General features: G+C 40.0%; 3 protein-coding genes and 1 pseudogene across 3 annotated transcripts; 3 read left to right on the top strand and 1 right to left on the bottom strand.

Moving 5' to 3' along the window:
- Positions 1–2,112: 2,112 nt before the first annotated feature.
- On the top strand, positions 2,113–3,963 carry LOC149042088 (uncharacterized). Its single transcript, XM_089211524.1, has one exon. It carries the CDS (start codon positions 2,238–2,240, stop codon positions 3,360–3,362), a length of 1,125 nt encoding a protein of 374 aa, XP_089067650.1. The 5' UTR covers positions 2,113–2,237; the 3' UTR covers positions 3,363–3,963.
- A 1,415-nt stretch (positions 3,964–5,378) lies between these two features.
- LOC149042087 (uncharacterized) lies at positions 5,379–6,751 on the top strand. Its single transcript, XM_089212118.1, has one exon. The coding sequence runs from the start codon at positions 5,379–5,381 to the stop codon at positions 6,504–6,506; it is 1,128 nt and encodes a 375-aa protein (XP_089068244.1). The 3' UTR covers positions 6,507–6,751.
- A 1,887-nt stretch (positions 6,752–8,638) lies between these two features.
- LOC149042086 (uncharacterized) lies at positions 8,639–13,912 on the bottom strand. Its single transcript, XM_089211485.1, has 5 exons — positions 13,776–13,912; positions 13,364–13,500; positions 11,876–12,953; positions 10,540–11,539; positions 8,639–10,253 (listed from the first exon to the last, which is right to left on the bottom strand). Exons 3-5 carry the CDS (start codon positions 12,554–12,556, stop codon positions 9,364–9,366), a joined length of 2,571 nt encoding a protein of 856 aa, XP_089067611.1. The 5' UTR covers positions 12,557–12,953; positions 13,364–13,500; positions 13,776–13,912; the 3' UTR covers positions 8,639–9,363.
- A 3,059-nt stretch (positions 13,913–16,971) lies between these two features.
- Positions 16,972–22,637, top strand: LOC149042085 (TNF receptor-associated factor 4-like; annotated as a pseudogene).
- The last annotated feature ends 3,928 nt before the right edge of the window (positions 22,638–26,565 follow it).

Here is a 26,565-nt window from a genome sequence, read left to right as displayed (position 1 = left end):
CAACCTACGTCTTTAGCAAATAAAAAGACCCTGATTAATATCAGCGAGCCCGCAATATGCCATGAATACAGGTCAGAGGATTCTTTGGTGCAACAGCTGTCACTTTAGCATCTCAATGTTAGCACAGTTAAACGATTGGAGGCTTATTACGTTTAGGACCTAATGTTATTACATTTAGGGCATTATTACATTTAGGACCAAATGTTATTACATTTAGGACTTTATTACATTTAGGACAGTTATTACATTTAGGACTTCAACAGTTACTTGCTTGTATTGCGGAAGAAAATCCTACCAGTGACACAACTCGAGGTAAAGTAAAGGAAAACTTTCGGTAATAGCAGATAGTATGGGTGTACTTGGCAAGAGAGGTACGAGCTGAAGGAAGAGAAACTCTCCAAGTACCCCGCTCCTCAGCGGCGCAAAGACTACTGGGAGAATCAAAATGGCGGACACTAGAGAATTTTTTACCAGTTTGTAGAATTTCCTTGTGACTCGTTAGTTTCTGGACAGTTGCAAGGTAACAATGAATGCCATTAAACCTGTTATTCTGCCACCAGACCAAAAACAACAACTTAACTAATTTATTTAGGCGAAACACTGCGGGGTAGAAACAAGTGAATGCTTGGAAGGTCCTGCTGATCTGATCAAGAGTAAAGAAAGATCTTCGAAAAAGATTAGATTCCCTATAGCTGGAACGTCGAAGTTTTCTGCAGTCAGAAAAGTAGTTGGAGAGACTAGAAAGGAAGTAATTTTACGACGGACCGTAGCATTTGGTTCTCAGTATGGTATTGGGGTGTTTTGTCTAACTGAGGCAGGAGAACAACAAATTGGTTGGGTCAATAGGTCAAAAGGACCCGTGTGATTATGGATACTGTTGGAAAGGCCTGCGACTTCCCAAACTTTCTTGACAAAATTGACAGTGCAAGTGCCAAAAATATGGGAGACAAGTTTACCAAGATAACAATTTTTATAATTTGTGGAGCTTTATGATATAGTTAATATACGTAAATAACCATGTTATTTTTAGTTGATTATGTGGAAAGTTTATGGATAGTTTCATGAAAATCGTGTCGCTTTTCTTAAGTTAAAAATTTATGTCACTATGTGTATATTCATGATCAGTTTGCTTGATGTTGGGCGTATAACCCTTGATGTTTTCCTGGCTATTTATTAACTAGCTTTGACTGTATAATTTTACAATAACTATTGTGGTAATTCTGTCTGAACATTTTTAGCTAAATTGGTTTCCTGGCTATTTATTCACTAGCTTTGACTGTATAATTTAACAATAACTATTGTGATAATTCTGTCTAAGTATTTTTAGCTAAATTGATTTGAAATATAGATATTTTAGACTATAGTGACTTATGAGCATACCAAAGTAACCGAAATGACTGTTGTGTTTATTGCAAGGGAGTCTGTAGACATTTTTAAAGTTTATGGAAAGACTTTTGCTAACTTTGGTTTTATTTCTTCAGTCAAATAAAATCGCTTTAAGTCGCTTTAAGTCGCTTTAAGTCGCCTTAAGTCGCCTTAAATCGCCAAAAGTCGCAATAATTTTTGTGCCAATTTTGCTAAAGTCGCCTTAAGTCGCCTTAAATTGCCCAAAATCGCCTAAAGTTACAGCGACTTAGGGCCCAAGAGTAGGCCTATAAAGTTTGTCTGTAAAACAGCTTCGACAAGTGGCGTTGTTCGCGCAAGGATTTTTAGCACACATGTTCTAGCAAAAGAAAGAGAGAGAGATAAAAAAAGAACTTTCACGCTCAATACGACACGACTTAGCCCAAACAGCGTACTGTGCAAGTGTGTTGAAAAGTCACACATGAACTGCTTGTGCAAAATTCACATTACAGAAACTTATACAATGGCCATTTGATTCAAAGATCGTTTTTCTGTGGAGTTAGGTCGTGGTTGGCACACGTAAGAATATGAAGGGATAAACAAGTGAAATGAGTGAATGGAGAAGTAAGCGAATTAGCGAGAGAATGAGTGGAATGATTATAGGAAAAGCACATCTCACTCAGTCTTGAAGGAAGACAAACGTTCACTCCTGAAGAAGGCGCGGGTAATTATTTTAATCCTAAGAGAAGTTACTGGTCATTAATCCTGGATTCTATTTCGACACCAGTCCTACTCACTAGTGAGTCACGTGAGATATGTGCGAGTAGCCCGAGCGATCAGTTGCGCGCGTAATCCCAGAGCGGTCGGTCGTGTATTTTTCCAGTGCTTGGATTATGGCGGACGAACATGATCAAATACTTTCCACTGAGGCGGAGGACGAACTCTTAACCGTTGAAACGGACCCTAAAGAAAAGACTCCAACTGATGTCCACCCGGATCCCATGTTTAGTATGATACAAAATGTGAACAGAAACCTCGGAGCAATAGCAGACTCGATGATCGCCGTGCAGCAGTCGCTGAAGCGTCTTCACTCCAGCCACACAGACGAACAAATCGACCCTAAACGGCGTAAACACTGTTCTAGAGACGAAATGAGTGCCTCCGATGGTTCAGAGCACGATGGAGAAGACTCTGATGCAGACTTGCAGGCCCTTTGTGGCACTGAAGCCGACGGAATTTCCAAGGATAAACCACGTGCTCCACTTGAGCAAAACGATGGCAGCAATGACCCATTGTTGTCAGAAATCGCAGAGGATTTTCTCAATGCAGACGACTCAGGTCCGGCTATTGAGAAACAACTGGCGGACTTTATCAACAACCTGTGGTCTAAGAAATTGCCAGACTCGAAACTAAAGGATAAGTCGGCGACGTATTTACGCCCGGCGAACTGTGAGACTCTCACAACACCGCCGGTTAATCCTGAAATCTGGGATAAACTGAGCCACTCAGTGAAACAGCAGGACCTCAGGTCCAGCTCAATCCAGAAAATTGCCACAGCTGGTGCTGCAATGTGCAAATCCATTGGGATGCTGCTAGAAATGAAGAATTCGAAGCAGCCGAAGTCAGACTCTGACATTCAGAAACTTGTCAAAGTGAACACCGATGCGGTCGCTCTCCTAGGGCACGCACATATCGACCTGTCCCACCGTCGCAGGGAGTCGCTCAAACCGCATCTGAACAAAGATTATGCTGGTCTGTGTGCTTCCCATGTTCCTGTAACAGCTCAGCTGTTTGGAAACGACCTGCAAACCCAGTTGAATAATATACGAGCATCCAACAGAGTAAGCTCCACAGCAGTTGGGAATCGCCACAAAAACTCGAAGGGACACCCTTCACGAAACTACCAAAAATTTGATCGGCGAAGCAAGCCTTTTTTAGCCAAAGGCCGTCAGTGGAACTCGAAGCCACTTCAAAAACCCTTCTTCCGACAACAGGACCAAGGGAAGAAGCAGCAATGATTTCCGCTGACACACTTGATAATTTACAGTTAAATAATCTTGTCTTGTTTGAGTCCAATATGAAACATATCTTTGCGAATAAGGTGCAAAGCTTCAGGGGTGGCCAACTGACACATTTCCTTGGTAAATGGAAAGAACTAACTTCCGACTCGGAAGTCCTTAACTGTGTTAGGGGTCAGTACATTGAATTTTCCACACAGCCCACAAAAAACTTGGTTTCCAAAAGGAAAACATTCAACATCAGTGACTCACTAGTTATTGAAGCTGAAATTAAAAAATTGCTTGACAAAGGTGTCATTGTACCCACTCAACATGAAAGTGGAGAATATATTTCGCCTATTTTTGTGACAAATAAAAAAGATGGATTATCTCGAATGATCTTAAATTTGAAAAGCTTTAACCAGCAAGTTGAATACCAACATTTTAAAATGGACTCGGTCTGGACAGCAATTAGGCTCATGACCCCAAATTGTTACATGGCGTCAATCGATTTAAAAGATGCTTACTATTCGGTCCCTATTGCAAAGCCACACCAGAAGTACCTCAAATTTGAGTGGAACAACATGTTATTTCAGTTTACATGTTTTCCCAATGGGTTGGCCTTTTGCCCTAGGAAATTTACCAAGCTAATGAAACCAGTCTTTGCCACCCTTCGACAGCTTGGCCACTTATTGCCAGGTTACATAGATGACTCCTGGTTGATGCGGACAGTCTGGGATGATTGTGCAAAAAATGTGGTTGACACGGTAAAATTATTAGACAGTTTGGGATTTGTGGTACACCCTGAGAAGTCGGTGTTCATCCCAACTCAAAATCTGGTATTTCTGGGTTTTACTCTAGACTCAGTTAACATGCAAGTCTACCTTACACCTGATAAGGCTGTTAAGCTAAAACAGGCAGCTACTGTTATGTTGCACTGTAAAAAGCCTACTATTAGGGATGTAGCCAAGGTCCTTGGGCTTATAGTATCTAGTTTTCCTGGCGTTGCCTATGGACCCCTTCACTACCGCTATTTAGAACGAGATAAAACTATAGCTCTTAATGCTAGCAATTGGAACTTTGATGCCACAATGTGCATATCCAGCCAAGCAGGTGAAGAGCTTACGTGGTGGATTGAATCAATCGAGAGCATCCAACCCGATAAATCGACGAGAAGTAGATATTACCATTGTTATAGAGACGAAAAGGATAGTACGTTACTATTTCGTAACATTGCGTGACTTCCGGTTGAGTTAATAATATCAAATATAAGATGATTTTGTAACATAATAAAAAAGCACATTGAAAAATCAAGTTTGGGTACGTGTGAAATCGAACATCGATCCCGAATTATTTACAGGAAATCGCGAGTTATCGAACATCGGAATTATCGGAAACAACAACCATTACTTCTGATGCCTCAAAACAGGGGTGGGGTGCAGCAACCAGTGATTCTTCAACTGGGGGACTTTGGACTGTTGAAGAGGCTAAGGAGCACATCAATTTTCTCGAAATGTTAGCTGTATTCTTTGCCTTAAAATCATTCAGTACTTTGACTCATGGCAAACATGTTAAGGCCATGGTCTATAATACTACCACTGAATCAACTATTAACCAGATGGGTACAAGCCACTCTCCTAAGCTAAACAAGCTAACTAAAGACATATGGGATTGGTGCATTAAGCACGATATATGGCTGACTATGGCTCGTATACCAGGGTGTGAAAATGTAAAGGCAGACAAAGAGTCGCGTACATTTAGGAGGTGTACTGAATGGTGCTTAAAGAAAACTCTCTTTGCAAGGGCTTGTACCAAGCTCAATGTTACCCCTAACATCGACCTATTTGCGTCTAGGATCAATTGTCAGATCACGCCCTATGTCTCTTATAGAGCAGACCCAGAAGCTTTTGCCATCAATGCTTTTCACATGTCTTGGCAACATTACTTATTTTATGCTTTTCCACCATTTAGCCTGATAACAAGAGTTCTTCAAAAGATTCAAGAGGAGAAGGCAATAGGGCTTCTACTTGTTCCAAAATGGCCAACTCAACCGTGGTGGCCCAAGTTAATGCAGATGTTAATACAACCACCAGTACAGCTTCCAAAGGACAGAGACACTCTGTTCCTACCCAGCAGCCCACAGGAACCTCATCCACTTCACAAGAAACTGTGCCTGATTCTGTGTCACTTGTCCGGAGATACCTCAACGGCAAAGGCCTTTCGACAACAGCTACCACAGTCATGGAACACTCCTGGCGGTCAGGCACTAGAAAGCAATATGCTACTTACCTTGAGAAATGGAGACGCTACGGTAGTACAAGGAGCATTGATCCCATTTGTTCCCCTGTAGAGGAGGGAATCAATTTTCTTGCTGAACTCTATGACTCTGGCATAGGATACAGTGCCATTAACACTGCGAGGAGTACCATCTCGTCTATTGTTACATTGGCTAACAATATGTCGTTTGGTACCCACCCCATGGTGTGTCGTTTCCTCAAAGGCGTGTTTGAATTGAAACCTTCCCTCCCTAAATACAAGAACATTTGGGATGTCAACACTGTCCTGGCTTACTTGTCAAACCTTCACCCACCTCCGGGCTTAACTTTGAAGGATCTCACCTTCAAAACGACAATGCTTTTAGCTTTGTTATCAGGGCAGAGGTGTCAGACACTGCATTTGCTTTCTGTTAGTAATATGGTATTGAAGGACGATAGCGGTGTATCCATCATCAACAAACTTTTGAAGACCTCTCGGCCAGGAAAGCATGTGTCAGACTTAACATTCACAGCCTACTCACCAGACAACCGTCTGTGCCCTATCGTCTGCTTATCTGAATATGTCAAAGGGACAAGTCACCTTAGGAAAGGGAGTGACCAGCTGCTAGTGAGTTTCCAAAAGCCTCACAAGCCAGTTTCAACTGACACGATTTCTCGATGGCTAAAAACGGTTCTTGAAAAGTCAGGAATAGATACCTCAGTCTTTAAGGGACATAGCACCAGGGCAGCTTCTGCATCTGCAGCTGCAAAGTGTAAGGTTCCATTGTCTACAATCATGGATAACGCAGGCTGGTCGAATGCGACAACCTTTGGGAGATTCTACAGGAAACCCATCGTCACATCAAGTAAAGCTTATGGACAACTCCTATTGGAGAACCTCCACACATAGGATTGTTACAAGACATTTGTTACTGTTAACCAGTACTCATTACCACATGTTTGTTGTGTTTATTTAGTTGCTGCCTATTATAGGCAGACTCCCTATGACAATGAATCTGGGAACTTGGCAGCTTACTGTTTACTGCCTTCTTTCCTGAAGTGCACTCTGTGCACCATAGACTGACAAGCCATATTGCAGTAGTTGTTTTGTACACATAGTTTTGGTAAATAAACCTGTTTGTGTTTATTTCTTTGCTCATAATTGCACTGCTTTAAAGTCTCACGTGACTCACTAGTGATTAGGACTGGTGTCGAAATAGAATTTATAAGTTAAACTAGACTTACCTGTAAGTTGAAGTTTGACTGTAATTCTATGAGATACCAGTCACGAACTAGGGAGTCACGTGCCCTACCCCTTCACTTGGTGACTATGTAGCACATTCATCTTATTACTTCCCATCCATTATTGTTTGCAATCATTCGCCTTTAAAGACTGATCGCTCGGCCTACTCGCACATATCTCACGTGACTCCCTAGTTCGTGACTGGTATCTCATAGAACTACAGTCAAACTTCAACTTACAGGTAAGTCTCGTTTAACTTATAAATTATGGCTGCAATAAATATATTATCGACTGTGTTTCCCCGGACAGGCTGTTTTGAAATATCAAAAAACACAGAAGAGAGTCCTTACCACGATGTGATAGTGATGTGAGCTTTCGTTTTGTCTGGATTCCTTAGGGTTGCTGTACTTATCAGATGACAATAACTCGCACCACAGTCCTATTTCGAAGGCTAAGTTCACAGAAATACAGGAAGGATGTTGAGGGCATCTCATGGTATATTCTAAGTCGTCGTGCACAGAGACTATTCCAACTCGAGGCACATTCAAATAACGGAACTCATCTACAGAAAACAGACCATGCCTTAAGTCTGTTACTCGGTGGTCTGCAGTGTTCGTTTCTGATGATCGAGTCAGTGGAGCATTTTCAGCAAAAAGCTTAATATATCTGTTACAATTTCTAGATGTCTTACGCCATAAACCTACATTTGTTCTTAGGCCAAAACGAAAACAAGCGGCTGGAAATGGAGCCCATCCTTTTAGAATTCTTACTTTCAGTACTAATCTTTCGAAATATTCACGATATATTCTTAAAACATTTTTGCGAATCCGCTCTAATTTACCCTAATCCAAATATCACTTTTGCATTTTTGAAAAGCATTTTCGCGAGAGTCATGAGGAAGAGTTGAAGAACACCAGACCTTGTAATTTTAAACAAATTGGCGTTTCCCTTCTTTAGCTCATACGTATGTGATGATCAATATCTGACAAGCTCTCAAATCGGTTAAAAAAAACACACACACACACAAATTTGCTGCAAGTGGAAATATTGTACTCAGAGGAGCAACCATAAATAGTCCTGCCATATACAGTTTCGTCTTTACCATGAAACATGCATGGCGTCAAGGTCCAATGCTTAAGAATGGCTGCCTGTCAGGATCGAGAATTGTCCGTCAACGACCATTTTGGTGAATTGCTCATATTTTGCTCAAAGATACCCTTTGATAAACTATTTTCAAAAATCATGTTTTTAAGTTTCAGCGATTATTAAATTTTCATAAATTTGCGAAAATCTGAAAACGCGGTTTTCAGGCTTCCGGAGCTCAGGCTCCGCATGACGCACAGTCAAAAATGAACTGCAAAAGCCAAGCCCCGTTTAAGGATGAAAATGGAATCAATCAACACCAAACTTCACACGATATTAGGACAGCTATTCTCATTCAATTCTAGTGAGTGATTTTTTTTGGGCAGATCGATTTTGGGATTACTTAAGCCCTTGAAAGAACATCCTCACAGACCGCGTAAAATGGCAGCGAAAAACGGGTGATATTTCACGCGAAAAAAAATGTACCTGGTACCACATATTTTAGATTTTCAACAACATATTCGTGAAATATTGCTATTTTCCATTCACTGTGGAAAGTGTGATGCTCGGAATCGCATTGCTTCCCTTCGAAAATGGCAGAAGTGTTTGTGACTTGAGCGAGCAAAACGATGCAAAGTGTGTAAACAAACAACACGGTAATTTAATCATATCGAGTTGTTAAATCTCCAAATTAAATCCGGCCTCTGCTGTGTCGGTTTGTAGCTCGGAAAATGTAAAGGGACAAGTAAATTATTCCGTAAGATATTTGAAAAGGTTCTACAAAAAGTTTTTTGGCTTAAAATCTGCAAGTGAAGTACATATTACATTGGCACCAACTCACATTCAAGAAATGCAAAAGATACATTCGAGAGAAGCTACTCAGTAGATTAGTACTTGATTCCATGCTGATAAATTAGATATTTTTTTTATCGTTTACTTTGAGAACTCATTTTCTGTAGGTTTAAATACATGGAAAGGCGACTTTTGACCTTCAAAGTAATTAAATGCAAGGCGACAGTTCTTGTTATCCTTGTGATTATCAATGTCACGCAACGTAACGCCATTGGAAACGTGTCGGGGGTGCTGAAACATACCCGCGTAGAAACCGCAAATGAAATAATTATGTCGTTAAATTATAGAAAGAAATCCCGCATTTCAAAATGAGCGGAAAGGAATGTAGGTTGAATACTCTCACGTCTGTCAGTTTGCATGTGTCGGCTACCAGATGAGTAAACTTCATTACCGATGTGAAGACCAGAAAAGGAAAGTGAGGGTCAATATTGGCATGATTAAAAGAAAAACAGAACAAAACGAAAGAACTTCTAATTACTCTACGAGCTTTAAAAATGAGATAACTAGTAACTGACGATTAGGAACGAGTCACCGTTAATTCGTTTCTTCCTCACTTTTCTATTCTGCTAAACTAAAGAGAAAGTCAGCATCACGATGACTTTTGGCAAGTACATTTGCTGACAGTCTCTTTCAGTAGAGCCAAGTACGGGGCCTTTTTACGCATGGGCTTTGATGGTATATCGAGGCCAAGGTCTTCACACATGTGCTGCAGCATGGGTAGCTTCAAGATCTTCAAAGAGTCATTTAGCGCCATTTCACAAAGATCGTACTGATCGTAGATCAGGGGATGGTCAAGTTGTATTGACGCAACAGTCTCCTTTGCTTCGCTAAAATTACTCTCCTCTTGAGCTGCTCGGATATCAGCCTCATCAGGATCTCTCTGGCGTACTAAGGCACTCTGTCTTGAGAAGAAGGAGCTGATCTGGGTGGTTGTGAGGAATTCCGATGACTGGAATAGTCGTGCACCATCGGTGCCCCGGGCACGACGCATTTCTCGAGCAACTACCTCTGCGTCAAGCTTGTGGCCTGTCGTCTGCCCTATTCGAAATTTAGATAAAAGGTAGGACTTTTGCTTTTCACTGAACCTGTAAGCCTTCCTTACTACTCGAAGAGCCCATCCTTCTTTCAGAGAAACACGAGAATCTTCCTGTCGTACAGGGGCTTGAAGCGATGGCAGCTTTCCCACACCTTCCTCCAAATACGATTTGTAGCCAATTTTTGCCAAGTCCATTAAAGAATTTTTTTCTGGTACCCTGGTACATTTTTCAAGTGACAAGTGCTTTTCTAAGGCTGAAAGCCTTTGAAAAACACGAGTGCAGCCGTCTTGAGGACATGAATACACCCCTGCTGCCTGGCCACGTTCTATGGAAGCTGTCTCTTCAGCCACATTTTCTTCCCCTGACGATTTGTGGGGGATACTTTTATAGGAACGGAAATCTCCTGCAGAAAATGATGGCTGCCGAATCCCTTGTCCAGGACCTTCAAAAAATATAAGAGAAATATAAATATGACAGCCACACAGCTAAGAAATAATTATCTTGCATCAACGCGTAACCCTCAAAGGCAGCCCACGACAGAATACCGTGTATCCCTTTTTCTTGTGTTTTGTTTGTTTGAGCAGCGTTTTGTAAACATTTAACCTCTTATGGAAAGTCTTTTGTGATGCATTGAGATAAAATTTTTCCCTTATTAATAGAAACCTTACAGAACAGACTGTCATAAACTAGCAGAAAGGCCTGGGCTCATTCAAGAACCATCAACTCACCAGAAGAGGATTTTTCTATTTTGATCACTTTCCCTTGGCCGACGGAGTATCCGCGCCAACAGGAAATAGAGCCCACTGAACTAAACTCAAAGTTGTTCAACTTGGTGATTCCTGTAATGGTTTGCACATCGTCTGGCGTTTCTTCGATGGTATCCAGAGAAACCACTCGTACACCTCCCAAACCGCCATGGGATAACAAAGCTTCCTTCAGGTCGCTGGCGGTGCAGACATCATGGCCTTCATTAATAAACGCCCTAATGTGGCTTTTACAGCTCGCAGCTAGTCGATCTGCAGCCCCTTTCCCGCCTTGCGGGTCGCTGAAATCAACGCGGACTATCTTCACTCCGGTGTTCGCTGAAATTTCTTGGCACTTCGTTAACGTGCGGGAGGAGTGGTAGCAGCCGGCGTTATCTTGCCTGAAGTAGGCCTTGTTGATTTCAGGATACTCTTGCTTCATTGTGGCTAGAACATGTTGCATAATCGCGGTAACAGCAGAACTTCGTTGGGTACAGAACTGAATCACATGGATAAAGGCTTGCCACTGTAGCACACCCTCTATTCGTCTGTATACCACAGATATGTGCCAAGAAATACCCCGCTTACCAAACCAGTCTGTCTGTGACTCGCGGTATCTCTGAGGCAAGAACTTCATGGCCCAGTCATTTACAATGAATACTGTTCCAGAATTAAGGGCATCGATGACGTCCAAACGAGCCTGATCTTGATGGGTCGACCTCAGCAAATGGCACTTCCATGACTGGATGGCAAGCGTAGCAGAGCTAACGAGAAACAAAGCTTCGTCTTTGTCTTCTTCTGTGGTAAAAGATGCTTCATCGACCGTAGTAGATATGTCGTTCAGGGTCGAATGCAAGCTTTCACATTGGTCACAGAGCTCTTCATGGTTGTCTTTGCATTGCTGCCGCAGGTCAGAATCTTCGGTGTCACTCAGAGCAAATACACTGCAATGACTTGCAACGGGAGAAGAAGAGCTCACGTGAACCTGAGTGAAAATAGGAAACACAGCTTGACACAAAGCATGGATTACCATGTTACTGCAACATTAACGACAAAAAATATATGCAATATGTATGCTTCATGTTATCTAAATCGAATAGCCTCAATAATCTGAGAAGATAAAATCTATTACAAGCATAATTTATACTGATAAAAAACGAATACCAAGAGCAAAAACCGACGTATATTTCCCAGTCAGGGTGGACCTGTCATCGGAACGGTTTTTTCGTGCTATACTTCCATCCATTTGTGAAATAAGATCACCCTACTTGAAAAACATAATCCAATTTTCTTGGAACTCTTGACACTTTCGGTTGCTTACCTTGAAATCACCCTTCAGGTAGAATTTGGCCACCTTTAATGATTTCACGTATCGCACTTGCCACTCCTTTCCAAGACCAAGCTCCCCCAATTGAAGAACCAAGCCTTCTAGTTCATCGAACGCACGCGCCCCGTCTGCTGCAGAATAGTCAAGGCCTTGGAGAGACTTTCTGGTCGAGGCCTTGCATTCATTTAGAACACGCAGCATCGTCCGCTCGCTGAACGCCTCAAATCCAGTCTCTTTGCAGTACTGGGTATACTGACGCACTATCCTTTGCGGTATCATGGTGCGAATAACATTGGGTACTTCAACCAGTTGTCCAGAGGAGAGCTTCAGTGTTTTTTGTCCAAATGGCAGATCTTGCACCAAATGGGGGCTTGTTATATAAGATAAGAAGTGATCCAGTTGTCTTGGGTCGACTCTTATCTTTGATGAAGGCTGGGGGGTCACTGAAGCGCCGCTTCCGTGCTGAAGACGATGCAGATTAGCTATGGTAAAACGATATCTACTTAAGCCAGGTATGAATCTCGAGATATCATTATAATTGGAAACGCCACACATCATCGAGAGAATTTGCCGTCTTGTGTCCCACCCATGGGCTTTGTCATATGCCTCAGCTAAGACCTGGAGGTAGCATTTGGAAGTTTCGGAGAGTTCGTCCAGCCCGAGTGCTTCGTTCATGACAGAATAAGAGACGACTGCTTGCCAAAGAGAACCTGCACAACTGGGTGTTAGGTCGTGGAGCACAGAAGAAAAAATCTCTGCGGTTCGTCTAGTATACCGAGACTTAGTGCTGTCACTGGCCTTTTCCCACTCAACCCAAGGTTGAGAGAGGTTCAATGTTTTTGGACACCAGATACTCGTTCAACTTTTCACAGGAATTTGGCTTTGAGGTGATGCTCTCTTCACTCGTTGAGGAGACGAGGCTTGCAGTATCGGGACTGAGAAACGTCTCGTCATCCTTCAACCCCTGGGATGATATTTCCAGAAACATCAAGTCCGTCTCTAGACCATCAGAAGATGACTCACTGCCAGCACTTGATTCCTCTCCTGGACGGTCTGTTTCCATCTCATGAACCTACGAAAAGGTTTGCTCTATAAGCATCAAATCTCTAAAACCGATTTCTTTGTATATGTTTGTAGGGAATCAGTTTCGGGTAATAAAAAATCTCAGCAGCACCAGGTACTGTTGCGGGACATCCAGAAAACAAACAAATGTGGGACAGGAATTAGCCTACCAAAGTGCGGCATAGCACCCCTCCCCTTCCCCACCCCTCAAATAAAAAAAGTGACCGAAAAGCAGTGAGTTTTACTGGTCAACGAAGGAGTCTTGTCCCAGATTAACAACTGTGTTTGTCACGCTGTGTTTGTGTTTGTCACGTGTTTTTTCTTCCTCGATTTTTTTTCCAATTTCTATGCTCTTCTAAAAATGACTCTTTTCCTTTTAAAAAACAAGATTAAGATCATCAATTCATATTTGAAGCTTACCATTGTCTGTTGTTCGGGTATCTGCACCACTCGAGGCTCTTTAGGGGTAGACACAGTACTTGCTCCAGCGCCCTCCGCCGGCGTCTGTTCATCTGCAACTTGCCTGCAGATAAACTCGTCGCATCGCCTACAAATTGCTTTTATTTAAAAAAGAGCAAAGTATATAACTCATATCAATTACTATTTCTAGGTATAAAGTAATCAATCTGTCATCAATCAATGGATTATCAGCTACTCAGACGAGAAAAAAACGTTGGCAATATAAATTGCAAAGTTTCCTCACAAATATAAAATTTGCTAGCTTGATAAAGTTGAAACTTATAGTGCTTTTTTTGTGTGTAAGGTATTATAAATAAACGTGAGAAAAAGCAATTTCATGAGAACATTTATCAACAGAAGCAATTCAACTTACGCGACCCAACTGGAACTAAGGTGTTGGTGTTGCAAAAAATATACATCGATTTTCGGCTATCCACACGGTTGCTTCCTTTGGCACTTGAGGACTTATGTGTCGCTAGATCCTTGGGAATTGCACAAAGGGTTTTCCTAGTCCTCCAACGTATGCCAAAGTCTGCCCTATGGCGTGGGCAAATAGTCAGGGTAAGATGTTTTTGCTCAAATGAGAAAACACCTGTAAAAAATATAACCAATTAAATCTGTTGCAGCACTCATTCATAAGCACAATAAGGTTACCTGAAAACACACAAAATCAATATTTACCGGCTCTGGCTAATAGCAGCTTCATTTCAGTTCTAGAACCTTCATCAGCACTCAGTCCAAGAGTCGATAGATGTCCAGTTACATCTTTCGTGCAATCCTCGAGTGAAATGCATTCCACCTGACCAGGATAATCAGGAGATCGCCCGCAAGGGGTCACCTTACCAACTAGCGTTATATAGCTACAGAGAGCCATAAAATGACAAGAAATAATAACTTCTGATGAGAGCACATATGAAAGCTCAAGACTCGTCCGTGAAATAACTTTCCTTAGATCTGTTACGAAATTTCAACCATTTGCGCAAGAGCTTCTTGGGCAGTGATGACGTGACAGGCTTTACCACGAGAGAAAATTGTGTTTGAATTACAGCATCTTGGTCAAGATGGTGCGAGATGTTGGAAGCTCATTGAAAATACATCTGAGATTGAAGTATAATAGTGTTATCGTGTAGTTATCAGACCTTGAGTAAAGTTTTTGTTTTCAGTCTTTGGTATATTTCATGATGACAGCCCATTTAGGGTCTTACGTGGTGCGGCCAGTGTTTGTTGGGACCGGATGTCGGTTAATTATGATAAATAGGAACAATTCGCGTTAATACACTGAACTGCTGGTAAAGAATGCTGTTCTCCTTCTGTATTCGCTGGAATTCTTGATTTATACATACATATATATCTAAAACAAACTGAAACAAAGCCCTTGCAGCTGAAATGTTTAAGAGTCATTCAACAGACTGATCAATTGTCACAATTTTCGTAATCGTAATACTTGTAATGGTGATCGATGAAATGACTGTAAGAACATTTTCGACGGTGATTTTATTTTCTCTCAGCTCTCACACAACTCTGAATGTACGACTTCACTATAACTCAATATTTTGTGGAATGCAAGTCAAACATTTCCAGAATTAAAGTTTATTTTAAAACATTTTTCCACCAGGGAAGGAATGATAAGATTAGCGTTTGTTTACACAACACACATCATTTTGCTCGCTCTGGACACAAACATTTGTGGTATTTTCGAAGGGAAGCGGTCCGATTCAAAGCATCAAAGTTTACTCAGGAAATAAATAGTATCATTATATTACGAATATCAAGTTAAAAAATTGAAAAATTAGGTACCAGGTACACTTTTATCGCGTTAAATTTAACCTATTTTTTGCTCTCATATTAAGCGCTCTTTGAGGGTGTTGCTAAGAAGACTTAAAAATTCTCAGTATCAATGTGTACAGAAAAATTAACATAGCGAAAATGGATGGGAAGGCTTTTTCTTATATCGTGTGAAGTTTGGTGTTAATTGAATTCATTTTAAGCCTTCAACGGAGCTTGGTTTTTGCAGTGAATTTTGGACAATTTGATAGGCGGAAAACCGCACTTAAACCGCGTTTTCAAATTTTCGCCAATTTCTAAAAATTTAATAATCGTCGGAACTTTTAAACTTGATTTTTGAAAATAGTTTACCAAAGGGTATCGTTGGGCAAAATATGAGCAATTCACCAAAATGGTCGTTGACGGACGATTCTCGATCCTAACAGGCAGCCATTCTTAAGTAAAAGAAACGACTGATCAAAGACGACTCTTTTGCTCCTTGTTAATCCCAGAAACGTATCCCACCTGATTAATGTAAGGTCTTAATAACTTACGCCATGAATAAAAAAAATTGATCTGGTCATAAAATAAATCGATGGCAACCCCATAAAAAGAGATTTCTATGCACCAGCTAAGTCATAATTTCTTTCCAAAGAAAAGAGTGTTGCCAAAGATCAAAAACTTTCTATCGATCAAGACCAGTACAAGTGAAAATGCAGACGAGAGGGTAATTGTGAAGAACAGCTCCCCTCCACCGACAGTCGGCCAACTGTCCGCCAACAGTCTGCCGACAGTTGGCCTACACTAAACCGACAGGCCACCGACAGGTAACCAACAGGCTAGGTTAGCGACAGGCGGTGAAATAACTTTACTAGTGCATTTTTGCACTAATAAATCGATGTAAAACTTACTATAAATGCTTATAGCGGGAGCAGTTTGTCGTTATGCAAAAGCAGCGCTATTTCCCACTTTCAAGACTGTCTTGAGTTATTGCGTTACAACAACATTTCAAAGCAAGGGTCAGATTTTTCGTTACTTTCATCATTTAACTCCAATTTCAATATGGCGGATTCCACATCAAATGATCACCGCCCTCCTTCGGGCTACGAAGAAAACTTTGTGGAAGCATTGGACGAAGATTTTCAATGTCCCATATGTCAATTACGAGCGAGTTAATAATAAGCAGCTTTAACGATTGTTGTTCGACTCACTTGATCTAATCACCCTTGAGAATTAATGACAGGTCATCAGTGTGTTTCAACTGAATTCAATCACTACCAAAGTCAAAGGCCATCTATTTAGAGGATGGTGGTCGGTTGCATGATCTTAAAAATCAATTTCAATGATAATAACCACATGAGTAATTTACTTTAACTTAGTGATGCAATATTTTTGCATTCGATCAGTTTCAATCAAAATATGCGCTTATCTTCCTCTAAAACGTAGCAAGATACATTTTCCACTTATCAAAGATAATGAACTTAATTACTCGGCCACTAAATTACATGAATGTATAGACTTATCCTATGTACCTTGTAATTTGTGTCAATTCAATGAAATATACACGCTCGGAAAAATCCTATCAAGAGCTTGGCACACCGTTCGTAGCTAAGGGCCAAATATTTTTCTTAAGATACAAAGCAAATGATTTAATACCTTCGTATCCTTGTTCGTCTATTTTGAATATTCTTTTCTCGGTGTTATAGTTTCTCTATGCTGCTGTGAAAGTTGATTCAGCAACTGCTGTTTTTCAATGTTGTTGAGTGGTGTCGGCTGTATTGAATTAGATAAAAGTGTTGGTTGAGATGGGGTATGAGAATAAATACAGTACATATTTTCTTGCTTGCTTTCTTGCTTCCTTACTCACTTATTTCTTTAACATTCTTAATAAGATAATTTTCTTTACAGACAGCAAAGTAAAGAGGAGTCTTTAACCTGCCCAGCAGACAGGCAGAATCTGGACCCAGACCGGGTAAATAGACTTTTTAACTCCTGCAAATTTAAGAATGATTTGCTTGGCTGAGTACAGGTAAAGACCAACACAGTTATTGAGCATTATCTTTATCACTTCTTAAGTCTTGTCCATTTTCAATGGGCTGACTTGTTAGAGTCTTCCTCAAACACACGTTTTATTTTTCAATTAAATATTTTGAACAGTGTTCTCTTTCCTTTAGTCTATCGGTTTTTTTCTGTTCTTGAAATATACCTTACGCATTTGTATTTTTCTTAAAAACATCACCATTCTTTAATTAAACTCTCCCTTGGAAAGGCTCTTATGAAGAGAAAACAATTTTCACCTTAGAAATTGACCCATCTGGATCTTGATGACGTAGGAATAGTACTGTGATTATTTCTAAGGACATCTTCCCTGATAAAGCAACAGAAAAGAAGATTCTCTCTCTAGCGATCAGATGTCCAAATGATGGCTGTGAATGGACTGGGGAGCTGAGGAACAAGAAGGTAAAAGTAACGCATATTTCGATAAATGTCAATAACAACTTTATCAGCATAAGTTATTGCCTTCGTCTGTTGAAATAACAAAGCCACAGACATAGCTCAAGTTCCTACATGTAGAAGCCAAGACATAGAGACGATGGGCTTGATAGTTTTTTACTTCTCATGATCAAGGACAGTAAGGAAACGGTGCTTAAACTAAAGTTGCTTTGGTTTTATTTTTGAACAGATCCACTTGGAATCTTGCCCTTTTCTGCAAGTAGCGTGTGCTAACAAGAACTGTCCCGAAAAAGTCCAGAGAAGACATCTTACACGGCACGAAAATTATGTGTGTCCTTGGAGAATCCTTCAATATACATACTGCACGCAGCCCCACCCAGTCTGCATGATGCAAGTAAGGATTGTAATAGTGGAGGAATCGAAGAGAAGTAACATAACTCTTGCCAGGAAATCTTTTAATGTTTCTGTTGAAAAACTTGAGACCCTTAAAATCGAATAGGAATCAGAGTAAATAGATAACAAACTATATATTCGATTTTAAAGAAGGTCTCAATGGGGTTATGGCTTTTATGGCTTTGGTTAAAAGTTTGGCCACTTTATGGCTAATTGTTACTGTGTTTTCATTCCACTCATCAGGAAAAATTCACGGTTAATTTTTTTTTTACGACTAACGGTTTATAATTTGTCAATGTTTACGCCCAAACGCTAAGTTTTTTGGCCGTTCTACGGATGACGGTTAACACCATTAAGACTCTCTTTAGAGCCCGATTTTGGAAGGAAATTGATTGAAAAAATAGAAACGTAGTGAAATCAAATTTCCGCATTCCTGTGTTTCTTTGATTTTTCTTTTCGTAGGACCATATTAGACAGTGCAGCAAGTTCCCAGTAACTTGTCCAAACAGCTGTGGTCTTTCAATTCCAAGGGATATGGAGAGACTTTCAGCTTTTCTGTGATATACAATCTGAAATTTTAAATGAATCTTGGCGACTAGATGCAGCTTTAACACATGCTATTTATCCTTCAAATATCAAGTTACATCCTTTCACTTTAAGATAGGATAATGTAAAACATACAAAATCATGAATCGTAAAAACATTTCCAACGGAAATAAAGGTGGATGTAATGATTCTTACTGATACTTGATCTGATCAAAATTTTCTTTAATTAGTTTCATAATCACATGCACACGATGCTAACGAGAGACAAATGCCAAACAGTTCCTTTTTTTTGCTTTATTTAAAGCTTCTCATTTTATTTTCCCGCTATATCTCATTCTCACTGAAAAAACAACAAACCATCTTTACAGGCCGCATTCATTCTTTTTTCAGCCTATTCCAGGCTCTCAGTCGATGAAAAACGCAAACGGCCAAGGAGAGCCACATAAATTGTTGAGAACCTCATCGTGGTGTTCAGGGAAAGTTTAAACCGATCATCGATTGATTTTGAATTTCTTTATCAACATTGCATCTACGTAAATCACTAGACTTCACATGATAGATTCCAAACAGTGTTAAGGTTCTATTCATTAGATTCGTTTTCCGCTCGTAGATGGTAGATAAGCGAAAAGTGGCATCTGCAGTTGTCAGAGTAGCCCACAGTGCAGGCGTCTAGTTAGTGCGAGCTAACGTTATAAGCTTGCGATCGTTTATCCCACCGACCATGTTTCATTTGGAGTGGACGGCAGGGGTAGGGGGTAAACGGAAGGGCGAGAAGACGCTTGCTCGAAGAGGCTGTTGAAAAGCAAAACACTTTCTGATAAGTTGCACGAAAATGAGTAGGTCACCAATCAAAATGAGTAAAACTAATAACCGGGGCACTGTCTATTATTATTATTATTATTATTATTATTATTATTACAAGAGCGAAATGTCAGAATGACGCTCAAATTACACATTTGGCTAGTGATTGAGTTTAAACGCACCAATCAGGAACTCCTTTTGTGGGCGAACAGAAATTTCCAAAATAACAATGACTTCGGGCAGGCGTAACCTTCACTCCCCTACCCCCACCCCTCTCCTTATTTTTGGCAGTCGACCACTCCCTTGGTACAAATTTCTTTCCACTCCCCAGCCTTCCGCAGCCATTAAAATCAAAGATAGTGGCCATAACTTTCGTTAAGAAAATACTGAGCACTCGCTCGCCAAAATTAGGTTGTTAGAGGTACGCCCGAGCAACACCACTGACGACTTTCCGAGTCGAGCGATTATCGGAAATTGCCTTAAATGCACAAAGTACCTCTAGCCTGTAGTATTTTCTAAGCCACTTAAGATCCTACCAGCTAGAGGTACACAACCAAAGAACAAGAAGATATTCGAGAAAAATAGTGATTCTAATGTATTACTAGCTGGTAGGATCTTAAGGGGCTTAGAAAATACTGCTAGCTAGAGGTACACTAAGCTTGCATATTTAGTCGACTTTGCCCAAATTTCAATTTACTATGGTTTGCTCCACGTTTTACTTTTCTGCACTCCAACTTAGTCTTACACTCCTTGGAATTACTTTTTTCATGAATACATTTGCATTTATTTATTTTATTTCATACTTTTAGCCGGTAGGATCTCGTGAGGCTTAGAAAATACAAGAGGTACAGCTTGCATTATAAATCAACTTGTGATTCCAAGGAGTGTATGACAAATTTAGAGTGCCAAAAAGTAAAATGTGGAGCAAACCAAAGTAAAAATTGGGCAAAGGTGACTAAATATGCAAGCTGTACCTCAAGCCGGTAGCCTTTCTAGGCCAGCTCGGATCCTACCAGCTACAAGTACAAGACCAAATTTAAAAAAAATAAAAGCAAACATTCTCTTGTAAAAGTGATTCCAAGGAGTGTAAGACTACAACTTGGAGTGCAGAAAAGTCGAATGTGGAGAAAACCGTAATAAAAATTGAGCGAAGTCGACTAAGTATGCAAGCTGTACCTCTTGCCGGTAGTATTTTATAAGCCCCTTCAGATCCTACCAGCTAGGGGTACAAGACCAAATTAAAATAAATAAATGTAAATTTGTTCTTGAAAACATGAGTGTAAGACTAAACAAGGAATGTAAGACTAATTTGGAGTGCAGAAAAAATTAAATGTGAAGCAAACCGTAGTAATATTTGGGCAAAGTAGACTAAATATGCAAGTTGTACCTCTAGCCGGTAGTATTTTCTAAGTCTCCTGAGATCCTACTGGCTAGAGGTACAAGACGATAGAAATTTCATCTTGGAGATCTTTCTGACCAGTAGCACCATGACAAAGGCATTATGGTGTCGATACTATTCATAAGTTTTGTTTACCTTTGCAAGCGTTGATCTTAGCGACAACAGTGTTAAGCTAGAACTCTGCTGAACAAGAAACTTAAGATTGACGAGGCTGAAGGAAACAGCCAAACAAAATTGAGCGAAACCTCCTTGATTTAAACAATGTAAACAATCAACAATGTATTCATCACATGTAAAGCATGTATTAATGTTTATTTCTGGTTCAGTCACGTCGCTAAACTGTTGGTAAAACTGGAATAGTGCGTCATATTGGAATTAGCCGACAATTACCGATAATCGCTTGACTCGGAAAGTCGTCACCAGTGCTGCTCGAGCTTACCCCTTGGCTGGTAGGATTTAGGTACAACCCCAAAATTAAGCTTGCTCTGCAGGCTGTTGTCAGAGAAAAGGCTATAGAACTTAGTGTGATGCCCACGTTTGTTCCTGCTGCCCCTTTAGTGCTCTTTTCCACTGACAAATTTTTGTGCGTGCCATTCCTTTTTATTCAAGTCCTTTATTTCATGTGATGCAAGTTTCGAATCACACAAAAGGTGACTGTCCGCTGACCATAATTTCCTGTCCATATGCAGGAATGGGTTGTGCTGCAAAGGGGAGAAATTCATATAACAGGTCAAGAGAAACGCATCATGTACCTTATAACCTTACATTTCATCGTGGTTTGCTTCGTATTTGATATTGTCAAGACGAATTCTGGAAGCCAGTCTTTTGTTAGACAAAATGTTCCCAGCAGCTTCGAAATGAAGCAGACAGTTTCGGGCCTGTAAAGTAGATAGACCAATATCTGCCCTTAATAGCCAATCTTCCATGGTATTAACTTAATCTTGCAAGTTTATGGAGGCAGCCATGTGATAAATGACCTTTCTGGTTGAAAGTTCGAGGAAATACACCACCAGAAAAGATTCTGACCAGTGTGTTGAAGATCACGTGATACCGTTATCGAAAAGAACTTCGAATTAAATTAGCTGATTAAATTACGGGTATAGATAATAGTCTGTAGAATATCTGGTAAACGAAGTATAAATATTTTATATAGATCCAACGTCAAGAAATGGAGTATCATCTTGAATCAGCGACAAGAATCCATCTTGATTTAGTTTGTATTAAATTAAAGAGACAAGTTAATTAAAACAGAAGATGAGCTGAATAACACAAAAGATAAGTTGAAGAAGACAGAAGATAAATCAAATAACACAGAAGCTTTGTTAAATGAGACAAGACTTGAGTTGAAAAATGCCATGGAACTGCTAAAGTTGTCGAGCGTAAAACATACCAACCTGTTTCTTTGGCGGATTGACAGTTTCAGCGAGATTTTGAAAGAAGCCAAAAACGGAGGAAAAGAGATAATAGACAGTGATCCTTTCTACAACAAAATTGAAACAGAAAGTTTTGGCTACAAGTTAAGAGTAGAAATTCACCCTAACGGGCATGGAGAAGGCGAAAACACTCACCTCTCGGTGTTCATCGTTGTAATGAAAGGTGAATGTGACGCAGTTTTACGCTGGCCCTTCAATAAGAAAGTGAAGATCACGTTAATTGATCAACAGGATGATCCAGACCATCGGGAAAACGTCACCAAAGAGACGTCGGGAGATTCCGAGCTTTGCAAGGCCCGAGAAAGAAAAAAACGTTGGATGGGGTTTTCATTGTTTCATATCTCATTTGGAACTTCATTCGCGGCGCTACATTGTGGATAACACACTGTTTCTTCAGGTTGAGATTAGTCAACCATCTAATACGAACTCCACTCTTGAAGGTTAAGAAAATTACAGGGTTTCTTTCTCGATTAAATTTTGACAAATTGCCCAAAGAGTGGACTCTGACAAATCGTTTACAATTTTCCATGAACGTTTGACTCAATTTTTTAGTTTATCAAAAGGTTTTCAATGGGGTTAACCATAAAACGGCCAAAAAACTTTAACCGTTAGTCGCAAAGACGTTAACCGTGGTGGAAACAATGGAAAGATGTTAACCCTTAGCTGTAAATTGGCCAAAATCTTAACCGTTAGCCAACGCGTAAAAATACTACAGATACTACACACCAAGGCGTCTAAAAGATTACTTTTTACCCGACTACTTTTTTTCATAAGGCGGGAAAAGCAAAGCAGACAGAGAAGCGTAGCGCGCGCAGCCGACTGGTCACACATGCTTTTTTTTACATTTTGTAAAAAATAAACAACTGTTCAAATAACAGTACAATCTCGCAGGATTTTTGTACTCTATTCGCGCGTTATTTGTACTCTGCTTTGTGTAGTTGGATAATAATATTCATCTATTCATATCTCTGGGTTATTTTGTGCGCTATAATTGTTCAATCGATCAGGCCGTACTTCACTGTACAGCCCGGTGAGTTTAAACCCTTGATCGAATTGAAATCTTCCCCCTTAACCCTCTAACTCCTAAGATCTCATTAGTATTTCTCCTTACTGTCTGCCATACAATGCTCATTATATTGGTTTGGAGAATTTGGTATCGGACCAATTAGTAATCCCCTAATTGATATTTTTCTTAATTCTCATCACTTGTCTACAAATATGGTAAAGATATAGTAATGAGAAATTCTGTTTTGGTCATTCACAGAAGTTGAAGGGTTAATTTAAGCCCAGAGATATGAAAGATATCGTAATAACCTCGTGTTCTTGAACGGCACTGTGAGTTACGGAACCTCGTTTTTTCTCACTCGCATGCATGGCCCGGGCTTGGGCCATAAATCCGAGAGGGAAAAAGCTCGGTCCGTAACTTATAGTATCAAGCTCAAACGCGGTTAGTAAGAGGCATTTGATCTTGGTGAATTTCAATGAATATGCATGGTTGTAAGTAGTTCTCTGCGCAGGTAAGTTTTGAGTAAACGTAACGTAACTGCCAGTGTTTTTAGTCGCTGTGACGGGGTCCGAACAGGTGTTTACAGTTTTGAAAGCAAGTAGTGGAGCAAAAGAACCGAAAGCCCGTTTTGGAGCAAAATTATTGCTGGTTTTCATGTTCCAGAGCAGTTGATATTGTCCAGCAAAAGGGAAAATTTGTCCCTATTTACGGTGTCAAGTGTCCTTATCCTCTCTTAAGAACGTTCCTAATCAGCAGCAAGACTGGCAATTATGTGACACTGAGCAAGTACTTAACAACAAAGGTTAAAAACATTACCTGAGTACACTACAGGAAAGAAAGCAAAAGAATTGTAGGTGGCCAAGCCCTAGCAAGAGCTACTGGCAGCAGTAGCTATACTTGCAATGTACTTCGTGACAACCGACTCCGAAATTTTCTACGATATGCAGATAAATCCCATCACCGGCTAAAGTGCCCATTTTTACTATCTTTTCACCAGAGGAAAATCAGAGCATGAACGCTTTGTCCGAAGATTAGACCAATACTTGCCTCATACAAAAGGCAATGCGAACAACGACGCGTCTATTTTCTCCAAATCATATATGGCTCCGTAACTTAAACAATTTGAAGGAGAGGTGAAATTTTGGCATAATTCAAACCACTAGCTTTTAAGTACACACCATTTTTAAATGCGTCATACCCATAGCCAGGTAATTTTAACATTTTAAGTAATAAGAATGAGGAACATAGCTACAATGGCAATATACATAAGATAAAACATTTTGACCTTTAGAAGCCTGAGTCCCGACAGAAAAAACATAAAGGAAAAGAAAACACAGACACTGACGAGCAACGGAATTTATACATTCGTTGCTGTCTTTCTTGGATTCATTTTTGCAGAACCATCTTCAAAAGTGCAGCAAATTTCCAGTCACTTTTCCAAACAGCTGTGGTCGTTACCTTCCAAGAGAAATGGTCAGACTTTCAATTCTGCCTTAAAATACAGACGAAAGAGGTAATGTTTAAAAATAATATCAATTAATGGTAATCATCGTCAATACATCTCTCTGTCTTTTTACTTTCTTTCAGTATAAGATATAACTAAATAAGGCACATAAATAATAAGTTGTCCTACCGAAGATGAAAAGTGCATGTCAAAAGATTTGTTGTATAAATAATCGTACCGGTTGCTCATCAAAATGTACTTTCTAAATAATGCCAGGCTGGAAGATATATGATTGTCGTAAATGTAGAAAAATGGCAGCCTTTGATTAGATCACCAAAGGCCAATTTATTTATTTACTTATTTATCAGCGGTAGACTGACCCAGTTCAGCTTCAAGCTGGTTTGAATAGGGGCCTGCTCAGGATATACAAAGTAAAACAAGATTTATTCAGAAATACAGAATACAAATGGAGCCAACAGCACAAATTACAATTTACATACAAGATATTCAATGTATATTACATTACAAAGTATATTACGTCAATTACATAAATGAAGTTTAACAAATTTCGTAAAATTAGCCAGTGAAGTTATGTTTCGTGATTATTAAGTAAGAGTATTCCACGCCTTTGCATATTTGTAGTGAAAGGATCCTTGATATCTAGATGCTTTATCCAGGGGTAAGCCCGAAAGGTACTTGATCTGGTATTGTAGGCATGATATTGGAGGGATAAACTCAATTCATTCAAAAGATAGGTGAGCGCGAGACCATGTATGCATTTAAACACCTGTAGGCATGTGTGAAATTTCCTGCAATTTTCTAAGGAGGGCCAGCTAAAAGTGCTGCCTGTCAGTATTTTCTTATTTACGCCCCTCAATGATATGAGCTGCTCGTAGATGCAACCTGTCCAGGTAGTCCCGATCTGTTTTTCCGCAGCTATCCAAAACTGCACAGCAATGGTTCATTTGCGGCTGCTTCCCTAGTTTTTTTTTTTTTCCTCTGGGCTGCTGCTAAGGCGACATCATTAAAAAACAAAAGTATCAACAAATTCACAAATAAAATTATTCCCTTACTCATAGGAGATTTCTTGCTCAAGTTGGAGATTTCTTGCTCAAGTTGGAGATTTCTATCCTTACATTATGTGTTTATTGATTTTTTTGATGTGATCCAGGTTTCACCTCACACTTAAGACTAGTGTCTACACCTACAGATGAGCTTTCAAACAAAGGTAAGACCATTATATACTAGGGGCCCAGAGAAACGCATTACATAGCTTCAAGAAAACATCCCTTTAGAGGTTCTATAGAAAAAAGCTAATATAAAAAAGAATTGCGAAACTGATTCACAAAGCACAAAGTGGTGCTTTCTTATTTTAATTCGATTCAAAGCCTCTTAAAATTGTTAGAACACTTCTCGTGCTACGAAAAGTCAAAAAAACAATGTGAACCGATCAAAAGCAATTTTGAAAACAGCCAATCCCAAGCAGGAAAGATAGGATCTGTCAGTCGATGGATCATAGTATCCGCCTCTTCTTTTCCACTCGTGAGTGAAATAAAAGAACGCTGATCAGGTCTTTCTCATAGTGTTACGGGCCCTCGGTTTTAAAAGCATTTATACTCTAATTACCCTTAAACGATCATAAAATATTTTGTAACCAATCATAACGAACACAAACACAGCATCAGGAGCAAGCATCTCCTTTATTGATGCAGGATACAGCGAGCGTTACATCATCATAAAGAAAATACAGTAGTGAATGAACACAAAAGCAAAGTTGAGAGAGATACCTCCGAGTAGCTCTTGCATAACTTACAGAATCTTAAATAGCCTAATAGCCCATATACCTACAAGCACGCCTAAAATGCTTCTACAGTTAACACGAATCATACATGATGAACATACTTCAGTCTCATTAGCAGAACG

This window comes from Pocillopora damicornis, chromosome 7 (genome assembly GCF_964200805.1).
Source record: "Pocillopora damicornis chromosome 7, jaPocDami1.2, whole genome shotgun sequence".
Taxonomy (NCBI): domain Eukaryota; kingdom Metazoa; phylum Cnidaria; class Anthozoa; order Scleractinia; family Pocilloporidae; genus Pocillopora; species Pocillopora damicornis.
Note: the sequence above shows the minus strand (reverse complement) of the source record. Positions and strands in the feature narration are given on the sequence as shown.